The 27,556-nt window shown below is 53.1% G+C and overlaps 1 protein-coding gene across 1 annotated transcript; it reads right to left on the bottom strand.

Annotated features, from left to right (window-relative positions):
• Window positions 1-457: 457 nt before the first annotated feature.
• Window positions 458-19,520, bottom strand: LOC144677851 (potassium channel subfamily K member 2-like; the record flags this gene model as incomplete). Its single annotated transcript, XM_078537855.1, has 6 exons — window positions 19,457-19,520; window positions 15,747-16,030; window positions 8,498-8,615; window positions 6,271-6,431; window positions 2,214-2,400; window positions 458-600 (listed from the first exon to the last, which is right to left on the bottom strand). Coding segments are annotated over exons 1-6 (951 nt in total), but the record flags the coding sequence as incomplete, so codon positions are not given.
• Window positions 19,521-27,556: the final 8,036 nt, after the last annotated feature.

Raw genomic sequence — 27,556 nt, 5'->3', positions numbered from 1 at the left:
CACTGTGGTTCTGAACCCTCCCCACGAGACACAGGGCTGCTTGTGCCTCTCTTGAGGGGCATGTCTCCCAAACGCCCTCTCAGTGCTGATCAACCGTGTTGTCCGGGGGAGTGGGGCGGTGTGAGGGAGGGCGGGTCGTTAGTCGGGGAGGGTGGGGGGCAACAGACGGTCTTGGGCAGCTCCCCTGAAGAAACAGCAGGGATTCCCGCTCCCGATCGCCCTCCCACGCTCACCCAGGGCGCGTGGATGTGGGAGGGTGATGCCCCACGTGGTCCAATTTCAGTTTGCACCACTTAGGTCCACGTATAGAGTTAAGGTGGGGGCTGTGAGGGGAGGGAGGGGAGTGAGGTGGAGCAGGCACATGGGAGCTGGTACCTTCCTCCCCCCACCCCCACAGGGCGACAGGAGAGTCACATGGGGCTTGTGGCCTATAGAGGGGTAATCATGCTAACCTCACCTCAGCCCGCGTCCTCCTGGACAGGGCCCGGAGCCAATCCCCAATCATCGAGAGCATAGCAGCAAAGTAAGCAAGGCCCAGGAGAATCCAGAACCACACGAGGGGTTTGTACCAGACCTTGTACACCCGCTTTGAATCACCACCTGGGAGGGGAGACACAATTCAGGAGTCAGCAAACGCCGGGAGGTCGAGGAGGGGGGAGACCAGACATAAGGGAAAGGAGCAGGAAGGGGCCATTCAGCCCCTCGGGTCTAGCTCCCCCATCCAATAAGATTGTGACTGATCCAATTGATGCCTTAGTCCCACTTTCATGCCTAAGCCCCTCCCCCACTCCCCTCCCCAACCCCTCTCCCCATCCTCTATCCCCTCCCCACTCCATCCCCTCCCCACCCCATCCCCTCTCCCCATCTCCCTACCCCCCTCCCTCACTCCCCACCGCCCTCCCCACTTCCCCTCCCCAGCCCCTCTCCCCATCCCCCTATCCCCCTTCCTCATTCCCCACCCCACCCCCCTCCCCACCTTACCTCCCCAACCCCTCTCCCCATCCCCCTACCCCCTCCCTACCACCCCCTCCCCCTCCCCATCGCCCCTCTCCCCCTCCAGCCCCCTGCTCCCTCCCCCTTCCACCCCCTACCCCTCCCCTCCCCACTACCCCCCCACCCGCTCCACCCCCCTCCTCCAACCCCCCTCCACCCCACCCCCACGCCACCCTCCCACCAACGCCCCCCACCCCCTCCTCCACCCCCCTCACCCCATAACCAGACCAGAAACTGAACTGGACCAGCCATATAAATACTGTGGCTACAAGAGCAGGTCAGAGGCTGGGAATCCTGCAATGAGTAACTCACCTCCTGACTCCCCAAAGCCTGTCCACCATCTACAAGGCACAAGTCAGGAGTGTGATGGAATACTCTCCACTTGCCTGGATGAGTGCAGCTCCCACAACACTCAAGAAGCTCGACACCATCCAGGACAAAGCAGCCCCACTTGATTGGCACCCCATCCACCACCTTAAACATTCACTCCCTCCACCACCAACACACAGTAGCAGCAGTGTGTGTACCATCTACAAGATGCACTGCAGCAACTCACCAAGGCTCCTTCGACAGCACCTTCCAAACCCACGACCTCTACCATCTAGAAGGACAAGGGTAACAGACACATGGGGAACACCACCACCTGCAAGTTCCCCTCCGAGCCACTCACCATCCTGACTTGGAAATATATCGGCCGTTCCTTCACTGTCGCTGGGTCAAAATCCTGGAACTCCCTCCCTAACAGCGCGGTGGGTGTACCTACACCACAGGGACTGCAGCGGCTCAAGAAGGCGGCTCACCCCCACCTTCTCAAGGGGCAATTAGGGATGGGCAATAAATGCTGGGCCCAGCCAGTGATACCCACATCCCATGAACGAATTTTTTTTTTAATTCTCCTAAACTCCAATACATTCAGATCCAACCTGCTCAACCTCTCCTCGCAAGATTGAGTAGGTTGGACCGATACACATTGCAATTTAGAGGGTCAAGATTTGCGATGCTCCTTCAGCCTCTGAACTCTGACCTCGTCCCCAGAGGAGCTGGAATGGCCCAGAGAAGAGGCCTGGACGTCCCTTCGAAACTACAGCCAGCCAGCCAGGCAGGGAGGCACACCCCATCCCCGCCCACCCCTTCTCCCGGGGCAGCCAACAGCCTCCAGCTCTAGGCCTCACTAGGCCCCTAACCCCACGACCCCACGACCCCTGACCCCCCCGCCTCACCTGCCACATAGTCCCCGAACCCGATGGTCGTCAGCGTGATCACCACGAAGTAGACGGAGTCGAGGAGGGACCAGTCCTCCATCCAGCGGAAGACCAGGACGGGGCACGACACGAACGTCAGGCAGCCAATCAGGATGAAGAGCAGGGCGGAGAGGGCCCGGATAACGGCGGGGTTGACCTTCCACCTCTGGAACAAACCGGGAACCAAATCAGACAGCGGGGACACTGCCCGGAGCTGACCACTGCCCACACCATACCGCCCCCGCCTGCCACAACAGCGATCTGATCGAGGCAGAGACGCATTTTGGGTGGGGGGGGGGGGGGGGGGAGTGGAGCACGGGTGGGGGTGGGGGTGTGGAGGTCAGTGGTGAGGGGAATGTTTTGTGAAATCCGCCCAGGGTCCCTCTCTGTCCCTCGTCCCAACCCTGCCCCCAAAAGGTCATTGAAAAGTCGGCTCGAGCGCCAAGGTCGCCGTGCGGGCTAGGCTGCGATGCCTCCTGCAGTCGACTTGGCAGCCGCCACAAAGCACCGGGAATGACTGTTTGCAGGGGAGGTAACGCAAGGGCCAGGGACGCAGTCGGTCCCGTCAGAAGCGCTGGGAGAGCGGTAGAGAAGGTGGGACATGTTCACATCACCTGTGTGATCCCTTAGGGTTAAAACCTGTGATGGGAGTGGAAGGCAAGTAGGTGGGGATCTCTCTCTCTCGTCCCTGTGAGGACGAGATGATAATGTTATTGGAATTTATTGTAAAATAGTTGTTTGCGTGTGTGTGTGTGTGTCTGTGTGTGTGTGTCAGTGTGTGTCAGTGTGTCTGTGTGTGTGTGTTTGTCAGTGTGTGCGTGTTTGTGTCTGTGTGCGTGTGTCTGTGTGCGTGTGTGTGTGTGTGAGTTCGTGACTGCGTGTGTGTCTGTGTCTGTGTGTGTGTGTGTGTGTGTGCGTGAGAGTGTGTCTGTGTGTGTGTGAGTGTGTGTCTGTGTCTGTGTGTGTGAGTGTGTGTCAGTATGTGTGCGTGTGTGTGTGTGTGTGAGTATGTGTCTGTATGTGTGGGGGGGTGTATGTGTGTGTGTCTGTGTGTGTGCGTGTGTGTGTGTATGTGTGGGGGGTGTGTGTGTGTGTCTGTATGTGTGGGTGTGTGTGTGTGTGTCTGTATGTGTGGAGGTGTGTGTGTGTGTCTGTGTGTGTGTGTGTGTGTGGGAGGGGGTGTCTGTATGTGTATGAGGATGTGTGTGTTGAATTAACAGCAGCTGGTCTGAAGGCTTTGATGTATTAGAAGATGAGCTCGGTTTGAAATGTTAAGTAGGTAAACATGGGGGGAGTTTAGAGTGGAAGGTGTAAGTTTAGAGTGTAAAGTGTAAAAGGACACATTTGTATTTAGAAATAAATCAGACTGGATTGTTTTCAAAGGAGGGGGTGAAATGTGTCACCCAGCCAGGTGAAGTTCAGAGACAGTGGCCAGAATTATTCCCTCATCGGTCGGGCTTGGCGGGGGTGATCGGGGGAGGTCGGGAAGCTGACCCAGAGCCCGCCATCCGCTCCCTTCCGCGATTTCACACGGACGGGTCAATTAAGGCCTGCCCTGCGTGGATCGCGAGCGACAGCGCTCAGCGCTAACTGTGTGGGGGGGAGGAGGAGGGAGAGCCGGGCCTGGCGCGCAGTCCGTGCACCCGCGCGAAAGAGCACTTCAATCTCCCTGAGGCACGGCGCCGCTTCAGGGAGATTGAAACGCTTTTTAAAACAATTAATAAAGATAGTAAAAAGTTTTTAAAAACATGTCCCCTCATGTGACTCTGTCACACGAGCTGGGACATGTTTTTAATTCAAAAATAAAGCTCTCAGTTAATGTTTATTTGCTTTATTTTCTCGTGGATGAGGTTTCCTAAAAAATGTAAAGGCCGCTTGGCCTGTTCACTTGCCCGCCAACCGTTAGGTTGAACGGGTAGCCGTAATTTGATTTTAATTGGCTTGTTAACGGCCTTAATAGGCCTTTCAATTATTGGTGGGCACGCAGCCAATTCCGGTGCGCACCCACCAAACGACATATCATGCGAGTGCGCGATGACATCAGGACGCACACTTGACATCATCACGCGTCATATTACGCTCGGGCGTTCGCCCGCACGCCAAACAATAAAATTCTGCCCAGTGTGTTTATTTTCCACAAACATTACTGGTAAAATTGGTACTATAATAAGTTTTTATGATCAGGGAGGTAAAGTCCAAAGACATAGTGAAACAATGGGAATTTGCATTCAAAGGGGAAAATATGTTTAAAGGAGTGAAGACTGTGTGTAAAGGCAGAAATTTTAAGATCTAACACGTGTGAAAAGCCTTCAGCATCTACACTTCAAGCTGCTGTCTTCAAAGAGCTGAAATTAAGAAAACTGACTTTGAACTGGGTTGTTCAGGGTATCATGTTTCTTTGCCTGGGTCTTTTAAAGTCTATGTGTCTTACTGTTGCCTTAACGAAAGTGTAACTGGGAGTCAGATTAATTAGGCGATTTAGAAGTTATTATAGTAGTAATTTGTAGACATATGTACGTGCTTAAAATCATTTCTCTTATTAATAAATGTTTAATCTAGTTTTGTAAAAACCTATATGACTTGGTGGTCTTATTACTACTGAATTCAAAGCCTACCTCTCGAAACATACAAATCACAAAATTAGTTGTGACAGTTGTCTCAAGTTTCCCTCTGGGATTTGAACAACTCAGCCTTTACCATCGGCTGTGCCATAACATTCCTGAGTTCGAAGGTTGTGGGTTCGAGCCCCCACTCCAGAGACTCGGGCACAAACATCCAGGCCGACGCCTCCAGTGCCAGTACTGGAGGGGGAGCTGCACTGCAACAAAGTGTGACCCCTGTTTCGAGAGGAGCCTCCCACCACCCCCTACCCCCGTAGCCGCGAGCTCCCTCAGCCAAGAGGCTCGCCGGTGGAATGGGATTGGGCGATGCCTCTCACAGTCAAACGTCGCGCCAGCAAGTTTCTAAACGTGCACATATGGGGTTCCCGAGCGCTTGTGTCTCAGGGCATCAAGATTGACGGGAAGCTCGGAGTGGGAAGGGCACTCGTTCAGACAAACACAAACCTTCTCCGGTTACAATTCAGTGAAGGACAGTTTCTATTGGAAGAGGCTGAATGACATCCTAGAAATAGTGGGGAGGGCGTCGACAAAATGGATTAAGAAACAGGCAAAATGGGCGCGTTCTGGGCAAATGAATTTCAATATCGATAAGTGTGTGGTGGTTCATTTTGGTGGGAAGAATGAGAAGATCAAATGCTACTTGGAAAATAAGAGTGTAAATGGGAGAGAGGAACAGAGGGATCTGGGGATACAGATTCACAAATCATTAAAAATATCGACACTGGCTAACAAGGCTGTAAAAAAAACAAACAAAAATATTGGGGTTCATTTCGAGAGGGATAGAATTGAAAAGCAGAGAAGTGACGTTAAACTTCTATCAAACCTCGGTTAGGCCGCACTCGGAGTTACCGTGAACGGTCCCGGTCTCCATGTTATAAAAAGGATATAGAGACGTTGGAGAAGGTGCCAGAAAAGATTTACTGGAATGATATCAGAACGGAGAAGCTATAACCCATCAGGAAAGATCCAACAGGCCAGGGGTCTTTTCTCTAGAAAAGAGAAGGCCGAGGGGTGACCTGATGGAGGCCTTCAAGATTCTGGAGGGGGTTTCGGTAGGGTCGACGTAGAGAAGACGTTTCCACTTGTGGGCGAGATCAGAACTGGGGTCTGTCAATATAAGACGGTCACGAGTAAATCCAATCGGGAATTCAGGAGAAACTTCTTCACCCAGAGAGCGGGGAGAATGTGGGACTCGCCCCCACAAGGGGTGGTCGAGGTGGATAGTGTAGATACATTTAAGTGGGGAGCTGGATAAACACACGAGGGAGAAAGGAACAGAAGGATTCGGGTGGTGGTGGAGTGGGGGCAGATGAAGAGGGGGGTGGGAGGAGGCTCGTGTGAAGCGGAAACACCAACACGGGGAAGATGGGCCGAATGGCCTCTTCCTGTGCTCTACTTTCCCTCTCAGCACTCACCAGGAAAATCTCCTCCACTTTTCCAATGAGCTGACCCAGGGCCGATCCCAGCTGGTCGCCCACTCCCGCCAGGAGGAAGCCAAACATCGGAATTCCCACCAAGGCATAGACGATGCAGAAAATCTTCCCACCTTCTGTCTTGGGCGAGATATTCCCGAAACCTGGAAGGCAGAAGGGAGCAGGGTCAGGGCTGGGGTGGGTGGGGTCTGGGGGGGTGGGAGTTACCAACCCAGGCCCCACCCTCTCAGGGATAAAGGCTGGGAAGCAATCAGAGCAGAAAATAATGGGGAACTCACCCCCTGCTCCAGGATATTACAGGGGGAGAGAACGGGAGAATGGAATTAGTCTGGGTGGGATATTGAAGGGTGCGGGGAGTGAGGGGGAGAGTGGGATTAGTCTGGGTGGGATATTGAAGGGTGCGGGGAGTGAGGGGGAGAGTGGGATTAGTCTGGGTGGGATATTGAAGGGTGCGGGGTGTGAGGGGGAGAGTGGGATTAGACTGGGTGGGATATTAAAGGGTGTGGGGAGTGAGGGGGAGAGTGGGATTAGACTGGGTGGGATATTAAAGGGTGTGGGGAGTGAGGGGGTGAGTGGGATTAGACTGGGTAGGATATTAAAGGGTGTGGGGAGTGAGGGGGAGAATGGGATTAGACTGGGTGGGATATTAAAGGGTGCGGGGAGTGAGGTGGAGAGTGGGATTAGACTGGGTGGGATATTAAAGGGTGCGGGGAGTGAGGGGGAGAGTGGGATTAGACTGGGTGGGATATTAAAGGGTGTGGGGAGTGAGGGGGAGAGTAGGATTAGACTGGGTGGGATATTAAAGGGTGCGGGGAGTGAGGGGGAGAGTGGGATTAGACTGGGTGGGATATTAAAGGGTGCGGGGGAGTGAAGGGGAGAGTGGGATTAGACTGGGTGGGATATTAAAGGGTGTGGGGAGTGAGGGGGGAGAGAGGGATTAGACTGGGTGGGATATTAAAGGGTGTGGGGAGTGAGGGGGGAGAGAGGGATTAGACTGGGTGGGATATTAAAGGGTGTGGGGAATGAAGGGGAGAGTGGGATTAGACTGGGTGGGTTATTAAAGGGTGCGGGGAGTGAGGGGGAGAGTGGGATTAGACTGGGTGGGATATTAAAGGGTGTGGGGAGTGAGGGGGGAGAGAGGGATTAGACTGGGTGGGATATTAAAGGGTGCGGGGAGTGAGGGGGAGAGTGGGATTAGACTGGGTGGGTTATTAAAGGGTGTGGGAAGTGAGGGGGAGAGTGGGATTAGACTGGATGGGATAGTAAAGGGTGCGGGAGAGTGGGATTAGTCTGGGTGGGATATTGAAGGGTGCGGGGTGTGAGGGGGAGAGTGGGATTAGACTGGGTGGGATATTAAAGGGTGCGGGGAGTGAGGGGGAGAGTGGGATTAGACTGGGTGGGATATTAAAGGGTGCGGGGAGTGAGGGGGTGAGTGGGATTAGACTGGGTAGGATATTAAAGGGTGTGGGGAGTGAGGGGGAGAATGGGATTAGACTGGGTGGGATATTAAAGGGTGCGGGGAGTGAGGTGGAGAGTGGGATTAGACTGGGTGGGATATTAAAGGGTGCGGGGAGTGAGGGGGAGAGTGGGATTAGACTGGGTGGGATATTAAAGGGTGCGGGGAGTGAGGGGGAGAGTGGGATTAGACTGGGTGGGATATTAAAGGGTGTGGGGAGTGAGGGGGAGAGTGGGATTAGACTGGGTGGGATATTAAAGGGTGCGGGGAGTGAGGGGGAGAGTGGGATTAGACTGGGTGGGATATTAAAGGGTGCGGGGGAGTGAAGGGGAGAGTGGGATTAGACTGGGTGGGATATTAAAGGGTGTGGGGAGTGAGGGGGGAGAGAGGGATTAGACTGGGTGGGATATCAAAGGGTGTGGGGAGTGAGGGGGGAGAGAGGGATTAGACTGGGTGGGATATTAAAGGGTGTGGGGAATGAAGGGGAGAGTGGGATTAGACTGGTTGGGTTATTAAAGGGTGCGGGGAGTGAGGGGGAGAGTGGGATTAGACTGGGTGGGATATTAAAGGGTGTGGGGAGTGAGGGGGAGAGTGGTATTAGACTGGGTGGGATACTAAAGGGTGTGGGGAGTGAGGGGGAGAGTGGGATTAGACTGGATGGGATAGTAAAGGGTGCGGGGAGAGTGGGATTAGACTGGGTGGGATATTAAAGGGTGCGGGGAGAGGGGGGTTAGACTGGGCGGGGGTCCTTACCGATGGTGGTGATAACAGTCCCAGCGAAGAAGAAGGAACTGGCCAGGTCCCAGTTGGTGCTGATGTTCTCGGTGTCCCCGAGGGGATCAACTCCTGTCTCCAGGGCCAGGACTGTTTGCTGTGGGAAAGACAGAGCGAGGGGTGAGAACCAGACTCACATTCCACACGGGAAAGTCCACCAATCACCAATCTCACCGCCATGTCCTGGATCATCCCGAGCCTCTCCACAAGCCCCCAGCCCTTTCCGAGCGGTTCTCCCTCTGGGTGAGGTGGGGACCGGGACATTGACTGAGAACCTGACAGGTATCCCTCTCCAGGCCTGGACCTGGCACATCACCTCACCCTCCTCTCCAGCACCTCCCCTCTCTCCCTCTCTCACCCCCTGCCCACCCTCTCTCTATCTCTCTCCCTACCCTCCCCTCTATCTCCCTCTTCACCCCATACCCTCCCTCACTACTACCCTGCCCTCTCTTTCTCCGCCTCTACACTCCCTCTCTTCATATCACCTTCACTCACTCCTCCACCTGCCCTCCCTCTCTCTCTCCCCCCATCCTCCCTCTCTCTCTCTCCACCCCACCCTCCCTCTCTCTCTCTCTCCACCCCACCCTCCCTCTCTCTCTCTCTCCACCCTACCCTCCCTCTCTCTCTCTCTCCACCCCACCCTCTCTCTCTCTCTCTCTCTCTCTCCACCCCACCCTCCCTCTCTCTCTCCCTGACCCCCCTCCCACTCTCTTCCCCTGCCCTCCCTCCCTCTCTCCCCCCTCCCTCTCTCTCTCCCCCTGCCCTCCGTCCCACTCTCCCCTCTCCCTCTCTCTCTCTCTTCCCCTGCCCTCCCTCCCACTCTCCCCTCTCCCTCTCTCTGTCTCTCTCTCCCTGACCTCCCTCCCTCCATCTTTGTCCCTGTCCTCCCTCCCTCCCTCGCACTCTCTCTCTCTCTCACCTCCCTTCCTCTCGCTCCCTGACCTCCCTCACTCTCTGTCTCTCCCTGTCCTCTCTCCCTGCCATCATTCGCTCCCTCCAACTCCCTGCTCTCCCTCTCTCTGCCCTTCTTCTCGCCCTACCTCCCTCTTTCTCTCTCTGTCCCCCAGCCCTCCCTCTCTCTCTCTGCCCTCTCTCTCCCTCTTTCTCTCTTTCTTTCTGCCCTCCCTCTCTCTCTCTCTCTCTCTCTCCCCGTACTCCTTCTCTGCCCTCCCTCTCCCTTCCCTCCTCTCTCCTTGCCCTCCCCTCCTTCCTCTCGCCCCCCGCCTCCTCCCCTCCCCCTCCCTCCTCTCCCCTCCCACCCTCCCTCTCTCCCCACTCCCACCCTCCCTCTCTCCCCCCTCCCACCCTCCCTCTCTCCCCCCCCACCCTCTCTCTCTCCCCCCTCCCACCCTCCCTCTCTCCCCCCTCCCACCCTGCCTTCCTCCCCCCCCCTCCCACCCTGCCTTCCTCCCCCCTCCCACCCTCCCTCTCTCCCCCCTCCCACCCTGCCTTCCTCCCCCCTCTCTCTCTCCCCCCTCCCACCCTGCCTTCCTCCCCCCTCCCTCTCTCCCCCCTCCCACCCTCCCTCCTCTCCTCTCCCCTCCCTGCCCCTCTCTCTCCCCCCACCCTCCTTCCCTCTCCCCCCACCCTCCCTCTCTCAACACACCACCCTCCCTTTCTCCCTCCCCTGACCTCCCTCTCTCCATCTCTCTCTCCTCCCTCCCTCTCTCCATCTCTCTCTCTCCGCCTTCCCTCTCTCCATCTCTCTCCTTCCGCCCTCCCTCTCTCCATATCTCTCTCTCCACCCTCCCTCTCTCCATCTCTCTCTCTCCGCCTTCCCTCTCTCCATCTCTCTCCTTCCGCCCTCCCTCTCTCCATATCTCTCTCTCCACCCTCCCTCTCTCCATCTTTCTCTCTGCCCTCCCTCTCTCCATCTCTCTCTCTCTGCCCTCCCTCTCTCCCCCTGCCCTCTTCCTCTCTTTCCTCCCCACCCACACCCTCTCCCCCTGCCTTCTCCCCCCGCCCTCTTCCTCTCTGTTGGAAGGGTGACCGAGTTGTGTTATTAATGATTGAGTTGATCTGCAGAAACTTCCTGGGTGGAAACATTAAGTTTATTTAATATACTCAGCAACATCTACCCGTGTGCTTTCAACTCCAACTCTATCTCTACACTGGCTGCTGAGGTAGTTACGCTACTCTCCTATTGGTTACTACAGATCATGTGATCTTCCTTAACAAGTATTATTTTTAAAGGTACATTACACACTAAATAAAACCATAATTACTACATTCCTCCCCCTTTAACTCGGCTATACTTATTATATTTACAAGTACATATTTTTGAAGACAGCATAATATTTACACTGGGTCAGGAATTTACAAGTTCAGCCTTTCAGGTGGTTTCCTGGTTCGTGTGGAACGTCGCAGCTCCACAACTTCAGATTCTTTGTCAGAACCTCCTTTCCCGTAATTGCCTGAACATCAGGTGCTTCGGTGAGCACTCGCAGATGCGTATCCTCAACTCTTACAGGAACATCAGACGTATCGGTCCTGGGTTGAGTATCCTCAACAGGAAACGCAGACCCGGTCATGGTCACTGGTGGAACCAAATCTTGGTGATTTCTCTCTTTCTCTTCCTTAAATGGTCCACATGTTTATGGATGATCCGGCCTTCCACCCCAACGTGGTAAAATAGAGGTCCAGTCACCGCACTTATTTCACCCAGTAACCACTTTGGTCCTTCCCCGAAGATTTTTCACATATACCGACTCTCCCACGGTAAATTTCCTCTCACAACAATGCCAATCGTGTCTGGTTTTCTGGCTTCCCTGACACCTTTCCACTTACCCCTCTAAATTCGGCATTATTAAGCTCAATCTCATCCTGAGACAGCATTTCAACAATAAATCCGCAGGTGTGACACCTGTTGTTGTGTGAGGGGTGGTCCTGTAATGAAAACGAAAGCCGTGCTAGCTTGGTAGCCAAGGGATCACCAGTTAGCTTTTCCATACCTGCCTTGAATGTTTGAACTGCCCTTTCGGCCAGTCCGTTTGAGGGAGGGTGGGTACGGTGCAGTTTTCGCAAGTGATACCGTTGAGGCTGATAAACCGTTGAAACTCAGCGCTCATAAACCCCTGTGCTGTTATCCGAAACGACTACTTCTGGTGGTCCGTGAATGGCAAAACTCTGACGCAGTTTCTCAATCGTAGCGGCCGATGTTGGTGACTTCCCCTCCTCATATACGCCCGACCATTTCGAATGGGCATCGACAATGAGCAGAAACATTGTTCCCAGGAAAGGTCCAACGTAGTTAATGTGTAACCACACCCAGGGTCTACGTGGCCACACCGATGGGTGTAATGGAGCTGTCGCTGGCAACTTTTGCAGTTGCTGACATTGCACACAGTGCTTTACTAAACTCTCTATTACGCCATCCACCCCAGGCCACCATAGATAGCTGCGTGCTATGGTCTTCATTCGGGAAATTCCTGGGTGGGCACAGTGTAGTTCAATTACAAATGGCTCTCTTCTCTTTAGAGTAACTATCACTTGTGCTCCCCACAATAAGATGCCATCCTGGCTGATTATTTCATGTCTTCTGTTGAAGTACAGTTTCATTTCGTCACATAGGGGCCCCTGTGACTAACTTGTTCTCGTACCTGAGATAGGACTGGGTCCCGGCTTGTCCAGTCTCTGATCTGTCGAGCACATACCGGCGAGGAACCAAAGAAATTTAACAGTAAACCAAGCTCCTGTGGAACTGGGATGTGCTCATCATTTTCTTGTAAAGGCAAACGACTAAAGGCATCAGCGTTTGCGATTTGATTGCCGGGCCTATGTACGAAAGTGTATCTGTAGGCTGCCAGAACTAAAGCCCATCGTTGTATTCTTGCTGAGGCTATGGGCGGTATAGCCTTGTCCTCGCTAAACAATCCTAGCGATGGTTTGTGGCCTGAAATGACTGTAAAATGGTGGCCGCTTACGTACTGGTGAAATTTCTTGGCACCAAAGGTGATGGACAGGCCTTCGTTCTCTATCTTCGAGCGTCCCATTTCTGGCTGTGGTGAGCATTCTTGACGCGTAACCTCTTGGCCATTCCGAGCCTCCGTCCATCCCATGAGGGAGCACGAGCTCCCACTCCATAGGGAGATGCGTCACAGGTCAGCACCAATCCTTTCGTCCGGTGGTAATGCGCTAATAGATTGGACGAGTGCAACAATATTGTCACCTTTGTGAAAGCCTCTTTCTGGGGCGCCTCCCAAGTCCCAACATTGGCTCTTCTCCCTAGCACAGACTTTAATCTCGGCCTTATTTTTTGGCTTCACTGTCGGCCGGACTTCTCTCAGACGCAAGCTCAACTTCTCTGGGCTCAGTGGCTGAGTATCGCAAAGTTTCATTATCCGTCTGCTTCTTGGAAAATTCCACGACTTTTTGCTTCCAAAGCCTTTTTTGGCTCCGTTTAGCTGATTCATCAGTTCTTCAGGTCTCTTTTTTTGCATTTGTTTGCTGCCTGCTGGATAATTGAACATTGCTGTGTCCTCTCTGCCAACTCGTTCTCCAGCTCGTTCAGAGATGCGCCGAATTCTGTTTCTCTTCATACTTTCCCGGAGGTACGAACTCTGACCTGAGGGCATCTTGTCGTGCGTGAAGGTATTTCAACAGGTTTCCTTTCTCCTTGCCCAGGTTGCTCAGCTCGTCTCGAACTCTTGTCATCAAGCAGGCCTCTTTAAGTTCCTTCTGCTGTTCCTCTGGCTTTTGGTTTAAGACAGCCTGCGTTTCTCCAGTGTGTTGTAAGTCCTTACACACTCCTTTTTCAGAACAGGGATGCTTCCAGCTTCCTTTTGGATTCCCAGTGGCCAATCAAGGTTGATTTCCCTTAGCTAATTTCGGCCTAGAGGGCTTGGTCCTCTGCCTCTCAATACCAACACTGGTAGCTTGGCCGATTGGCTTCCATAATGGACAATTACTCTGCTTATGCCTTTTACTTGGATGTCTTCGCCTGTGTATGATTTTAGCCTGGCCGCTGTTCATTCCGATCTCAATTGATGTTCACCATTATTCAGACATCTGAAATCATGTTCCCCGATTACTGTAGTGGGAGCTCCCGTGTCCACTTCCATTCTAACATGTTCGCCATTTACTCTCACGGTGACAAATATTGGTTCTGTCTTTCCAACTTGCAGATTAAACAATGAGTGAATGTCTGAATTTGTTGTTTCAGGCTCCTCTACATTGTAGATTTCATTGGGAATCTTCTTTTGTTCACAAGCCTGGTTGAATCTTTCCTTGCACTGCCTCACCATGTGTCCATTTCTGTGACAGTAGTAACATTTGATTTTATTAAACTGCCAATCGTTAAAAGACTGCTTGTTTCCACCTCTATTAAAATTATTCTTTGATTTTGCTGCTAAGTTATTTTACATTATTCCCCGGTTAGGGCTGTTTCCTGCTTCTTGGTTGAGTCTAGCTTTTTTTGCGCCACTTTCGGCTGAGGTTTCCCACCCAATGTGGAGGACGGCACCAGTTAGCGCCCCCTGTATTGCTTGTGAATCACTTACAGCACTTTCCATGGCCAGCGCTATCTCTAGCGCCTTCTTGATTCACTTCGGGTGCCCTCCTTCACACCACACACTAAACGATCTCTGCGCGTGTCGGTAAGAGTCGTACCGAACTCACAATGTCCCGTTAGCTGCTTCAAATTTGCCACGTAGCGCGCAATTGTCTCACCCGGGGCTCTGTTTCGTGAATTAAACCTGAGCCTCTGCGTCGTGACTGAGGGCTTGGGTTGGAAATGACACTTCACGAGGCCCAACCATTCATTAAAATTCTTCGAATCTGGGGCACTGGGTGCCATCAAACTTCAAATCAAGCCATAGGTTTTGCTCCCACAAGTACTTAAGGGGAATCGCTCGCCTCTCCTCTTCCCCCGTAATCTCGTTCGCTTGAAAAATGAACGTGAGGCGATCTACGTATTGAGACCAATCATCTGTGGCTGGATTAAAAGGATCAATTCTCCCAAATTGCAGCATTTCAAGAGGGGAATAACTTCTTCAGTTCTAATGGAGCTTGCTACTTACAATCACTGGGCAAGCTCCAGGCCGATTTCTTTCGAACTTGATTTTTTCTGTTTAATCCCGTTTTGTCCTCATCGCCAGTTTGTTGTAGGGTGGCTGAGTTGCTACCATTGGTGATGGAGTTGATCTGCAGACACTTCTTGGGTGGAAACATTAAGTTTGTTTACAATATACTCAGCAGAAACTACGCATGTGCTTTCAACTCCAACTCTATCTCTAAACTGACTGCTGAGGTAGCCAGTGCTACTCTCCTATTGGTTACTACAGATCATGTGATCTTCCTTAACAAGTATTACTCTTAAAGGTACATTACACACTAAATAAAACCATAATACTTCACTCTCTCTCTCGCCTCCCCTTGCCCTCTCTCTCCTCCCCACTCCCTCTCTCTCTCATCCCCTTGCCCTCTCTCACTCTACTCTCATGCCCTCCCTCTCTCTCTCCGCCCCATCCTCTCTTTCTCTCTCTCTCCCCGCCCTCTCTCTCTCTCCCCGCCCTCTCTTTCTCTCTCTCCCCTGCTGTCTCTCTCTCCCCATCCTCTCTTTCTCTTTCTCCTCCCCCATCCACTCTCTCTCTCTCTCTCCCGCTCTCTCTGTCTTCTCCACCAGCTTCTCTCTCTCCTCTCCCTGTTCTGTCCCAATGCTCTCTCTCTCCCCTCCCCCACCCTCCATCTCTCTCTCTCTCTCTCTCCCGCTGCCCTCTCTTTCCCTCTCTCCCCATCTTCTCTTTTTCTCTCTCTCTCTCCTCCCCCCACCCTTTCTCTCCCCTCCCACGCCCTCTCTCTCTTCCCTCCCACGCCCTCGCTCTCTCTCCCCTCCCCTGCCCTCTCTCTCCCTTCCCTTGTCCTCTCTCTCTCCCCTCCCACACCCTCTCTCTCTCCCTCTCCCCTCCCCCGCCCTCTCTCTCTCTCTCCCCTCCCCTGCCCTCTCTCTCTCTTCCCCCGCCCTCTGTCTCTCTCTCTCCGCTCCCCTGCCCTCTCTCTCTCTCTCCCCTCCCCTGCCCTCTCTCTCTCTCCCCTCCCCTGCCCTCTCTCTCTCTCCCCCCCGCCCTCTCTCTCTCTCTCCCCCACGCCCTCTCTCTCTCTCTCTCTCCCTCCCCTCCCCCGCCCTCTCTCTCTCTCTCTCTCCCTCTCCTCTCCCACCCTCTCTCAGTCTCCCCCTCCCTCCCCCACCCCCGTGCCCTCTCTCTGCCTTGCCCCTGGCTGCAGGCCTCACCTCCATCAGTTGGTCCAGCCGCTCTGAGTCCACACACGGGTGTTCCTCCAGGAAGATCTTGCGTGCCCCAGTGATCGACACTTGTTGGGACCTTTCGTAGGGCTGCTCCAGGAGCTGGAAGACCATTCCGCCCACCACCAGGTAGGTCAGCACCACCAGCAGGATGGCTAGAACCGTCTTCTTCTTCATGATGTTGGCCCGGCTCTCCACCTCGCCCCAGCCGGACTCAGACGAGAGGGAGGGGATCCCGGGCGGAGGCTTGACCTCTGACCCCGATGCTCCCACTGAGTGCAAGAGAGAAAGGGTGGGGGGGGATGGGAAGAAGGGAGGGGGAGGACAGTTTCCAATTAGAAATGGCTCCTGAGCCCCCAAGACCAGGATCAAGCCCATTCCCCCCCCCCCCGCAAGACCAAATTAACTGGTGTCAGCCCCTCTAGGGTCTGCCTCAGTTGTCATCAGCCTGGACGGGAGGGCCGGAGGGGGCACTTCCTACTATCCTCCTGCTGGAGAGGATTGTGATAGCCCCCTCCAAACATTTCATAACCGACGCAGGTTCGTGGAGACCCGTCACTCGGGGCAGTGAGCACACCGAGGTGGGTCCCGCCCTCGAATCTCCCTGTCACTCCGACCAGGCCGCGGGCCTGAGCTTTCACTTTAAAGCCTCCAGCCTCTCCAAACTCTTCTCCTCCCTTGGTCGTCTCCTGCCGCCGGCCTTCTCCCAGAATTTGGCCCTTGGCTCTATGGTCCCAGGCTTTGGACCTTCTCCCAGGTTTAGGCCCTTGGCTCTAGTCCTAGATTTTGACCCTTGACTCTAGTCCCGCAGGCTTTAGTCCTACTCCCCAGCTTTGGGTCTTGGCTCTACTCCCAGACTTTGACATTTGGCCCTTCTCCCAGGCTTTGGACCTTCTCCCAGGTTTAGGCCCTTGGCGCTAGTCCCAGGCTTTAGGCCTTCTGCCAGGCTTTGACTAGTCCCAGGCTTTAACTCTTCTCCTAGGCTTTGGGCCTTGGCTCTATACTCCCAGACTTTGGTCTTTGAGCCTTCTTCCAGGCATTGGGCATTCTCCTAGGCTTTAGGCCTTCTCCATGGCTTTGGGCCTTATCCCAGGCTTTAATTGGGCCTTGTCCCAGGCTTAGGGCTTTGATCCAGTCCCAGATTTTGACCTTTGGCTCAAGACCCAGGCTTTAGGCCTTCTGCCAGGCTTTGACTAGTCCCAGGCTTTAACTCTTCTCCTAGGCTTTGGGCCTTGGCTCTATACTCCCAGACTTTGGTCTTTGAGCCTTCTTCCAGGCTTTGGGCATTCTCCTCGGCTTTAGGCCTTCTCCCAGGTTTAGGCCCTTGGCTCTAGTCCTAGATTTTGACCCTTGACTCTAGTCCCGCAGGCTTTAGTCCTTCTCCCCAGCTTTGGGTCTTGGCTCTACTCCCAGACTTTGACATTTGGCCCTTCTCCCAGGCTTTGGACCTTCTCCCAGGTTTAGGCCCATGGCGCTAGTCCCAGGCTTTAGGCCTTCTGCCAGGCTTTGACTAGTCCCAGGCTTTAACTCTTCTCCTAGGCTTTGGGCCTCGGCTCTATACTCCCAGACTTTGGTCTTTGAGCCTTCTTCCAGGCATTGGGCATTCTCCTAGGCTTTAGGCCTTCTCCCAGGCTTTGGGCCTTATCCCAGGCTTTAATTGGGCCTTCTCCCAGGCTTAGGGCTTTGATCCAGTCCCAGATTTTGACCTTTGGCTCAAGACACAGGCTTTAGGCCTTCTGCCAGGCTTTGACCCTTGGCTCTAGTCCCAGGCTTTGAGCCTTGGCTCTATACTCCCAGACTTTGGCCTTTGGGCCTTCTTCCAGGCTTTGGGCTTTCTCCTAAGCTTTGGGCCTTCAAGCTTTGGGCCTTGGCTCTACTTCCAGGCTTTGGCCTTTGGGCCATCCCCCAGGCTTTAAGCCCTCATGCCAGGCTTCTGAATGAAAGCTCAGTGAGTTAAGGAGAGATGGGGAACCAGAAACAGCAGCTGAGGATTGGGGAAGTCAGGTACAGCTGGGCATGTCAGAGGAAGTCCAGTAAAATACTGGCTTTCCCCCTGTATAGATCGAACTGCCTGTGGATGGCTCAGAGGGGCCCAGGCACAGAGATAAACCAGGAAGGAGCCATTTCACTGCGCCAACTGATTCCAGGTTGGTGAGGGACAGGCCGATCGGCATCTGGGTCCACTGGGCGAAAGAGATGGAGGGGCAGAAACAGGGAGAGAAAAATCAGCCAAGCACGGGTGGGTGTGTGAATGTTAGGATCATACTAGGCTGTGATTGTTTCTGCAGTTGAATAGCTTCCAAGTTCTCCCCTCTTTCAGAGGATAGAGAGAGAGTACGCACACTCACTCACAGACACACACATACACACAGATACACACTCACACAGACAGAAACACACTCACACACTCACAGACACATAGACACACTCACACAGACAGAAACACACTCACACACTCACTCACAGACACATAGACACACTCACACAGACAGAAACACACATAGACACACACGCACACACATTTACTCACACAGACACACACTCACTCACGGACAGAAACACACTCACACTCACACTCATTCACTCACTCACAGACACACAGAAACCCACTCACAAACACACTCTCTCACACACACACACTCATTCACTCACTCAGACACACATACACTCACACAGACAGAAACACACACACACTCACTCACAGACACACACACACACATACACACACTCACACAGACAGAAACACACATAGACACGCGCGCACGCATTTACTCACACAGACACACACTCACTCACAGACAGAAACACACCACACTCACACACTCATTCACTCACTCACAGGCACACACACACACACACAGAAACCCACTCACAAACACACTCTCTCACACACACACACACACACACTCATTCACTCACTCAGACACACACACTCACACAGACAGAAACCCATTCACAAACAGACACACACACACTCACTCACTCTCACACATACACTCAAACACACGCATAGAAACACACTCATACACTCACATACACAGTCTCACACATAGACACAAACACACATACACATGCGCACACTCACACAGACTGACAAACACTCTCAGTCACATACACATGCACACACTCACATAGACTGACAAACACTCACAGTCACATACACATGCGCACACTCACACAGACTGACAAACACTCACAGTCACATACACATGCGCACACTCACACAGACTGACAAACACTCACAGACACACAAGCACACACACAATCAGACTCACACACAGACACAGACCCACACACACACGCACACACAAAAACACACACACTCTCTCTCTCTCTCACAGAGACTCACACTCATTCACAGACACCCTCAGACACACACACACACACACACACCAGACATGTAGCCAGGTATAGCAGAGGGCGACTGTGCAGAGAGAGACAGGTGGCCCAGCGGGACATCCAGACACCCGAGGGAACGCGTCCTCAGTGGGAAAGCGCTCTGCTGGTGGCGTGCGCGCTGGGGTGGGGGTGGTGGGGGAGGTGGGGGACGAGATGCTGAGCCAGGAGGCAGACCACGGGCGACCCCTCCTCACCTGCATCCACACCCTCCGACAGCCAGTGATGCTGGGGTCCCAGGGAGAAATAGGCGGAGTGCGGAAGATCTCCCAAAGTGGGAGGGAAGGAGGAAGGAAGCTTACCAGCGGCAGTAATCCTCGAGGAACAGGGGATTGGTGAGAGAGGAAGGGGGTCTCTCATTGACACCAAGGTGGTCAACGAAAGCCAGTTTGGCTGTGGCTCTTGCACTAGCTCAGACAGCCCCCAGATCACAAGGACTGTCCTACTTCTGAACTCATCCCTTGCAGTAAAACGCAGCTCCCGTCAGACCAGAGGGAATTCAGGACGCCGAATTAACATTGGCCCTTTTCTCTGATTCTGGTTTCCTTCTTGGTGTCTGTAGCTTGTGCCACACGCGCACTGTTTAAGAGACAGTTCCTGCAGCCATCTGTTCCCTCAAGTCTTCCGTTTAAAATTAATTAAATCAGCTTCATCACAAACACTCCCTTTCAAAGCTGACTTCAGGAGTTGGCAGATGCATTGAGGGAAATGTATGTGTGTAATGTGTGCGGGGGTGGGTGGGAGGGGGAACGGCTGTATAAAAGGAAGCAAGCCCCATTTGACGGGTTCTGGAAGTTTGCTTGAGGGCCAGGCCATACAGAGGGGCAGAAGGGCCTCCTCAGCCCTGGTATCTTATTCACGGTGGGCTGGGTGGGCGGCGCACTGAGATCTTACACGATGGCCTGTGTGTGTGTGTGAGTGTTTGTGTGTGTTTGCGTGCAGTGGGTGTTAGTGTGTCAGTGAGTGTGCGTGAGTGTTTGTGTGTGTGTGTATATGTGTGAGTGCGTGTGCATGTGTGTGGGAATGTTTGTGTGTGTGTGTGTTTGAGTCTGTGAGTGTATGTCAGTGTGTGTGTACGCGTATGTGTGTCTGCGTGCATGTGAGTGTGCGTGCATGTGTGTCTGTGTGTGTGTGTGTGTCTGTGTGTGTCTGTGAGTGTTTGTGTCTGTGTGTGTGTGTGTCTGTGAGTGTGTGTCTGAGTGTTTGTGTATGTGAGTGTGTGTGTGTGTGTGTGTGTCTGCATCCGTGTGTATGCGTGCGTGCATGTCTGCATGTTTATGTGTGAGTGTTTGTGTGAGTGTCTGTATGTGTGTGTGAGTGTCTGTGTGTGTGAGTGTCTGTGTGTGTGAGCGTCTGAGAGTGTTTGTGTGAGTGTTTGTGTGTGTGTGCATGTGTGAGAGAATGTGTGTGTCTCATTGTGTGTGAGGGCGTCTGGGTGCATGTGTCTCTGTGTGTGTATGTTTGTGTGTGTGTCAGTCTCTCCTTTTCTCAAAGTCATAATGTTTGTGGGTACGAGGTCAGAGACTTGAGCGCAATTCCCAGTGTCAGTACTGAGGGAGCGCCGCACTGTCGGAGGGTCAGTACTGAGGGAGTGCTGCACTGTCGGAGGGTCAGTACTGAGGGAGTGCCACACTGTCGGAGGGTCAGTACTGAGGGAGTGCTGCACTGTCGGAGGGTCAGTACTGAGGGAGTGCCACACTGTCGGAGGGTCAGTACTGAGGGAGTGCTGCACTGTTGGAGGTGCCGTCTTTCAGGATGAGACATTAAACCGAGGTCCCGTCTGCCCTCTCGGGTGGGTGTAAAAGATCCCATGGCCACTATTGGAAGAAGAGCAGGGGGGAGTTCTCCCCGGTGTCCTGGGGCCGATATTTATCCCTCACCCAACATCACTGAAAACAGGTTATCTGGGTCACTGTCACATCGCTGTGTGTGGGAGCTTGCTGTGCGCAATTTGGCTGCCGCATTTCCAACATTACAGTAGGCACTACACTTCAAAGAAACAAACTCATTGGCTGTGAAGCTCTGGAACATCCTGAGGTGGGAAAAGGCACTAGACAAATGCAAGTCTGTTCTTTAGTGTATGACACAGGAGGAGTCCCTCTGCCCAGTAACTACCAGCTCCCCAGTTGAGGGGCTCCCTTGTGTGAAGAGGGATGGGATTCCACACAGGAGGCAATGCCCCCCAAGGCCGAATGTCCATCCAACAGTTTCTAAGTTCTCAGATGTTCTGTCCCACCATTTTCTCCCCCTCTTGGTCACAGGGTAATTCCAGCCCAGGGAATTCTGAGGCTCTCGAATGCAAAACCCAAAGGGGCCACCCACAGTCCTTTACACTTCACCACTCCCAACCCCGGCCAACTCCCCACTGCCCCCCAACATCACCGTGGCCTTCGTTCCAACCCAGTCCTGGAGATAGGGACAGTGTAGAGAGAGCTTTACTCTGTATCTAACCCTGTGCTGTACCTGTCCTGGGAGTGTTTGATGGGGACAGTGTAGAGGGAGCTTTACTCTGTATCTAACCCCGTGCTGTACCTGTCCTGGGAGTGTTTGATGGGGACAGTGTAGAGGGAGCTTTACTCTGTATCTAACCCCGTGCTGTACCTGCCCTGGGAGTGTTTGATGGGGACAGTGTAGAGGGAGCTTTACTCTGTATCTAACCCCGTGCTGTACCTGTCCTGGGAGTGTTTGATGGGGACAGTGTAGAGAGAGCTTTACTCTGTATCTAACCCTGTGCTGTACCTGCCCTGGGAGTGTTTGATGGGGACAGTGTAGAGAGAGCTTTACTCTGTATCTAACCCTGTGCTGTACCTGCCCTGGGAGTGTTTGATGGGGACGGTGTAGAGGGACCTTTACTCTGTATCTAACCCCGTGCTGTACCTGTCCTGGGAGTGTTTGATGGGGACAGTGTAGAGAGAGCTTTACTCTGTATCTAACCCTGTGCTGTACCTGCCCTGGGAGTGTTTGATGGGGACAGTGTAGAGAGAGCTTTACTCTGTATCTAACCCTGTGCTGTACCTGCCCTGGGAGTGTTTGATGGGGACAGTGTAGAGGGACCTTTACTCTGTATCTAACCCCATGCTGTACCTGTCCTGGGAGTGTTTGATGGGGACAGTGTAGAGAGAGCTTTACTCTGTATCTAACCCCGTGCTGTACCTGTCCTGGGAGTGTTTGATGGGGACAGTGTAGAGGGACCTTTACTCTGTATCTAACCCCATGCTGTACCTGTCCTGGGAGTGTTTGATGGGGACAGTGTAGAGGGAGCTTTACTCTGTATCTAAGCCCGTGCTGTACCTGTCCTGGGAGTGTTTGATAGGGACAGTGCAGAGGGAGCTTTACTCTGTATCTAACCCCGTGCTGTACCTGCCCTGGGAGTGTTTGATGGGGACAGTGTAGAGGGAGCTTTACTCTGTATCTAAGCCCGTGCTGTACCTGTCCTGGGAGTGTTTGATAGGGACAGTGCAGAGGGAGCTTTACTCTGTATCTAACCCCGTGCTGTACCTGCCCTGGGAGTGTTTGATAGGGACAGTGTAGAGGGAGCTTTACTCTGTAACTAAACCCGTGCTGTACCTGTCCTGGGAGTGTTTGATGGGGACAGTGTAGAGGGAGCTTTACTCTGTATCTAACCCTGTGCTGTACTTGCCCTGGGAGTGTTTAATGGGGACAGTGTAGAGGGAGCTTTACTCTGTGTCTAACCCCGTGCTGTACCTGTCCTGGGAGTGTTTGACGGGGACGGTGTAGAGGGAGCTTTACTCTGTGTCTAACCCCATGCTGTACCTGCCCTGGGAGTGTTTGATGGGGACAGTGTAGAGGGAGATTTACTCTGTATCTAACCCCGTGTTTTACCTGTCCTGGGAGTGTTTGATGGGGACAGTGTAGAGGGAGCTTTACTCTGTATCTAACCCCGTGCTGTACCTGTCCTGGGAGTGTTTGATGGGGACAGTGTAGAGGGAGCTTTACTCTGTATCTAACCCCGTGCTGTACCTGTCCTGGGAGTGTTTGATGGGGACAGTGTAGAGGGAGCTTTACTCTGTATCTAACCCCGTGCTGTACCTGTCCTGGGAGTGTTTGATGGGGACAGTGTAGAGGGAGCTTTACTCTGTATCTAACCCCGTGCTGTACCTGTCCTGTCACACATTGTTTTCGTATTAGATTATTGCAGCATCTACGCTTTTGTTTTGCTGCTTTTCTATTGGTCTGGGGAGAGAGCGCTCCTGGCGATGGGAGTGTGTGTGTGGGCGGGCGGGGGTGGGGCATTTACCTACAGCAGCTGTAAACATCCTCCACTGGCAAGACACAACTAGTAATTGAAGCTTATTGACCTCAGGGCCTAGTGCTTCTGCAGCAGAATAATTCCTGCACTTGGCCCACACTGTGTGTCTTAATTCAAATGTTCCAACAACCAATTGCCCTTTAAATTCTGTTTGTTATTTAAACTGCTCTTGTCTTTGGCAGAGATTGTATTCGTCTTCATGCAAATACCCCACCGCCCAGCCCCACCCTGCACTCCCTGACCCTGCTGCACTCGCCCTCTCGACCACGGACAACCTGACCCCGACTCACTCACTCTGGCACTCATTCGCCAACTACACACCCCAGTGGTCTGAGGGCTATTCGACTGCAGAGGCATCGTACCTGAGCCTAATCTTCCTCCCCAGACATCTGGAACCATGCACCAACATGTGGGAACAGATTGGGGGGTTCACGGGGAGTGGAGGGGACAATGGGATTAGACTGGGTGGGGTATTAAAGGGTGCGGGGAGTGAGGGGGAGAGTGGGATTAGACTGGGTGGGATATTAAAGGGTGCGGAGAGTGAGGGGGGAGAGTGGGATTAGACTGGGTGGGATATTAAAGGGTGCGGGGAGTGAGGGGGAGAGTGGGATTAGACTGGGTGGGATATTAAAGGGTGTGGGGAGGGAGGGGGAGAGTGGGATTAGACTGGGTGGGATATTAAAGGGTGCGGGGAGTGAGGGGGAGAGTGGGATTAGACTGGGTGGGATATTAAAGGGTGCGGGGAGTGAGGGGGAGAGTGGGATTAGACTGGGTGGGATATTAAAGGGTGTGGGGAGGGAGGGGGAGAGTGGGATTAGACTGGGTGGGACATTAAAGGGTGCGGGGAGTGAGGGGGAGAGTGGGATTAGACTGGGTGGGATATTAAAGGGTGTGGGGAGTGAGGGGGAGAGTGGGATTAGACTGGGTGGGATATTAAGCGGTGCGGGGAGTGTGGGGTTAATACTGCTTCTCTCAGTCCTGACAAGATCATTCAAATGTTTAGTTTGAAGAAAATATACATTAAATATGGATTCATGTCACGAAGCAGTGACTGTAAATAATAATTGAATTCACTGAGATTCACTAACACCATCAGAACGTTTCAAAGCACAAGAATGAAGCCGACTTACTATTAATCGACGGGGTTCAGGTCAGTCACACATCGGAGATCAATTTGAATCACAGCAACCTGTCCATCTAGACAGCAGGGTCTGTGGGGGGAGCTATTCCATCGGACTGTGCAGAATCGACACAGGGCCGCACCAGAGAAAATGCAAAGGATAAATGTACCAGGCAAACCCCTTGTTCACTCCACACTGCCTGCAATAGCACAGCTGCTGCCGGAGAAAAAACCGTGTGTCTCCCTCTCTCCCACTGCCCGGATCATCCATCTCCACTGACACCTCAACCAGGGCTCCCACCCGCAACTCGGAGGGAACACACGCACAGATATCTCCCTCCTCCTCCCCTCTGAGAAGCCAGTGTAGAGGGAGCTTTACTCTGTATCTAACCCCGTGCTGTACCTGTCCTGGGAGTGTTTGATGGGGACAGTGTAGAGGGAGCTTTACTCTGTATCTAACCCCGTGCTGTACCTGTCCTTGGAGTGTTTGATGGGGACAGTGTAGAGGGAGCTTTACTCTGTATCTAACCCCGTGCTGTACCTGTCCTTGGAGTGTTTGATGGGGACAGTGTAGAGGGAGCTTTACTCTGTATCTAACCCCATGCTGTACCTGCCCTGGGAGTGTTTGATGGGGACAGTGTAGAGGGAGCTTTACTCTGTATCTACCCTCGTGCTGTACCTGTCCTGGGAGTGTTTGATGGGGACAGTGTAGAGGGAGCTTTACTCTGTATCTAACCCCGTGCTGTACCTGCCCTGGGAGTGTTTGAGGGGGACAGTGTAGAAGGAGATTTACTCTGTATCTAACCCCGTGCTGTACCTGTCCTGGGAGTGTTTGATGGGGACAGTGTAGAGGGAGCTTTACTCTGTATCTAACCCCGTGCTGTACCTGTCCTGGGAGTGTTTGATGGGGACAGTGTAGAGGGAGGTGCCTTGTTCAGCAGCTGATAAACGGTGATTTGGCCAAATGTGAGTGAGTGAAACTGTTGAAAGGGATTTGAGGAGGTTACAGAGATAGGGAGGGTTGTAGGGGCTGGTGGAGGTTACAGAGGTAGGGAGGGTTGTAGGGGCTGGTGGAGGTTACAGAGGTAGGGAGGGTTGTAGGGGCTGGAGGAGGTTACAGAGCTAGGGAGGGTTGTAGGGGCTGGAGGAGGTTACAGAGATAGGGAGGAGTTTAGGGGCTGGTGGAGGTTACAGAGATAGGGAGGGTTGTAAGGCCTGGAGGAGATTACAGAGATAGGGAGAGTTGTAGGGGCTGGAGGAGGTTACAGAGATAGGGAGGGTTGTAAGGGCTGGAGGAGATTACAGAGATAGGGAGGGTTGTAGGGGCTGGAGGAGGTTACAGAGATAGGGAGGGTTGTAGGGGCTGGAGGAGGTTTCAGAGACAGGGAGGGTTGTAGGGGCTGGAGGAGATTACAGAGATAGGGAGGGTTGTAGGGGCTGGAGGAGGCTACAGAGATAGGGAGGGGTGTAGGGGCTGGTGTAGGTTACAGAGATAGGGAGGGGTGTAGGGGCTGGTGTAGGTTACAGAGATAGGGAGGGGTGTAGGGGCTGTAGGAGGTTACAGAGATAGGGAGGGGTGTAGGGGCTGGTGGAGGTTCCAGAGATAGGGAGGGTTGTAGGGGGTGGAGAAGGTTACTGAGATAGGGAGGGGTGTAGGGGCTGGTGGAGGTTCCAGAGATAGGGAGGGTTGTAGGGGGTGGAGAAGGTTACTGAGATAGGGAGGGGTGTAGGGGCTGCAGGAGTTTACAGAAATAGGGAGGGGGAACCAGGCTGTGGAAAGATTTGAAAACACGGAGAATTTTTAAGCTGAGGAATTGTCAGACTGGGAGTGGGTGTGGGTCAGTGAGCACAGGGGGGTGCGGTGATAGGTGAGGGGGACTTGGCGTGAGGAGAAGGATTGCAGAGATTGGATGAACTGAAGGTTACAGAGGGTGGAGGATGGGAGGCCGAGCGACAGATTGATTGATTAGCCAAGTCTGGAGGTAACAGGTCTGAACCAGGCCTGCCCTGCGATTGATATTTGCTCTTCTCGGTCTTTGGGGTGAAATCGATGGACTCCCTGTGCCATTTGCCAGTTCATTGGAAGATCTAAAAGTAAATCCCACTGTCCCCCCCATCACCCCCGCCTGCACCACACCAACTCCCCTTCCCCCACAGCCCTGCAAATTTCTCCTTTTCGAGTATTTACCCAATTCCCCCCTTTTGAAAGTTCCTATTGAATCTGCTTCTGTCGCCCTTTCAGGCAGCGCCTTCCAGATCACAACAACTCGCTGTGTATAAAAAACATTCTCCTCATCTCCCCCTCTGGCTCTTTTCCCGATTCTCTTCAATCTGTGTCCCTCTGGTTACCAACCCTCCTGCCACTGGGAACAGTCTCTCCTTATTCACTCTGTCCAAACCCCCTCCTGATTTTGAACGCCTCGATTCAATCTCCCCCTTAACCTTCTCTGCTCTGAGGAGAAACAATCTCAGCTTCTCCCAGTCTCTGCACATGAACTGAATTGTCTGTCCCTGGATGTTGGGATCTGCACTGCTCTCTCTCTCTATCTCTCTCTCTCTCTCGTCTTGCCCATCTCGCTCTCTCTCTCTCTCTCTCTCTCATCTTGCCCATCTCTCTCTCTCTCAGAAGCTCTGAAGAAGAGTCATACGGACTCGAAACGTTAACTCTGTTTTTCTCTCCTCAGACGCTGTCAGACCTGCTGAGTTTTTCCAGCATTTTTTGTTTTTGTTTCAGATTTCCAGCATCCGCAGTATTTTGCTTTTATCTCTCTCTCTTTCTTGTCTTGTCCATCTCTCTCTTCTCTCACTCTCGCCTTGCCCATCTCTCTATCTCTCTTCTCTCTCTCTCTCTCTCTCTCGCCTTGCCCATCTCTCTATCTTTCTCTCTCTCTCTCGTCTTTCTCATCTCTATCTCTCTCTCTCGCCTTGCCCATCTCTCTATCTCTCTTCTCTATCTCTCTCTCGTCTTTCCCATCTCTCTATCTCTCTCTCTCTCATCTTGCCCATCTCTCT

This window comes from Cetorhinus maximus, unplaced genomic scaffold (assembly GCF_964194155.1).
Source record: "Cetorhinus maximus unplaced genomic scaffold, sCetMax3.hap1.1 HAP1_SCAFFOLD_3176, whole genome shotgun sequence".
Classification (NCBI taxonomy): domain Eukaryota; kingdom Metazoa; phylum Chordata; class Chondrichthyes; order Lamniformes; family Cetorhinidae; genus Cetorhinus; species Cetorhinus maximus.
The sequence above is the reverse complement of the archived record's forward strand: the minus strand, read 5'-3'. Positions and strand labels throughout refer to the sequence as shown.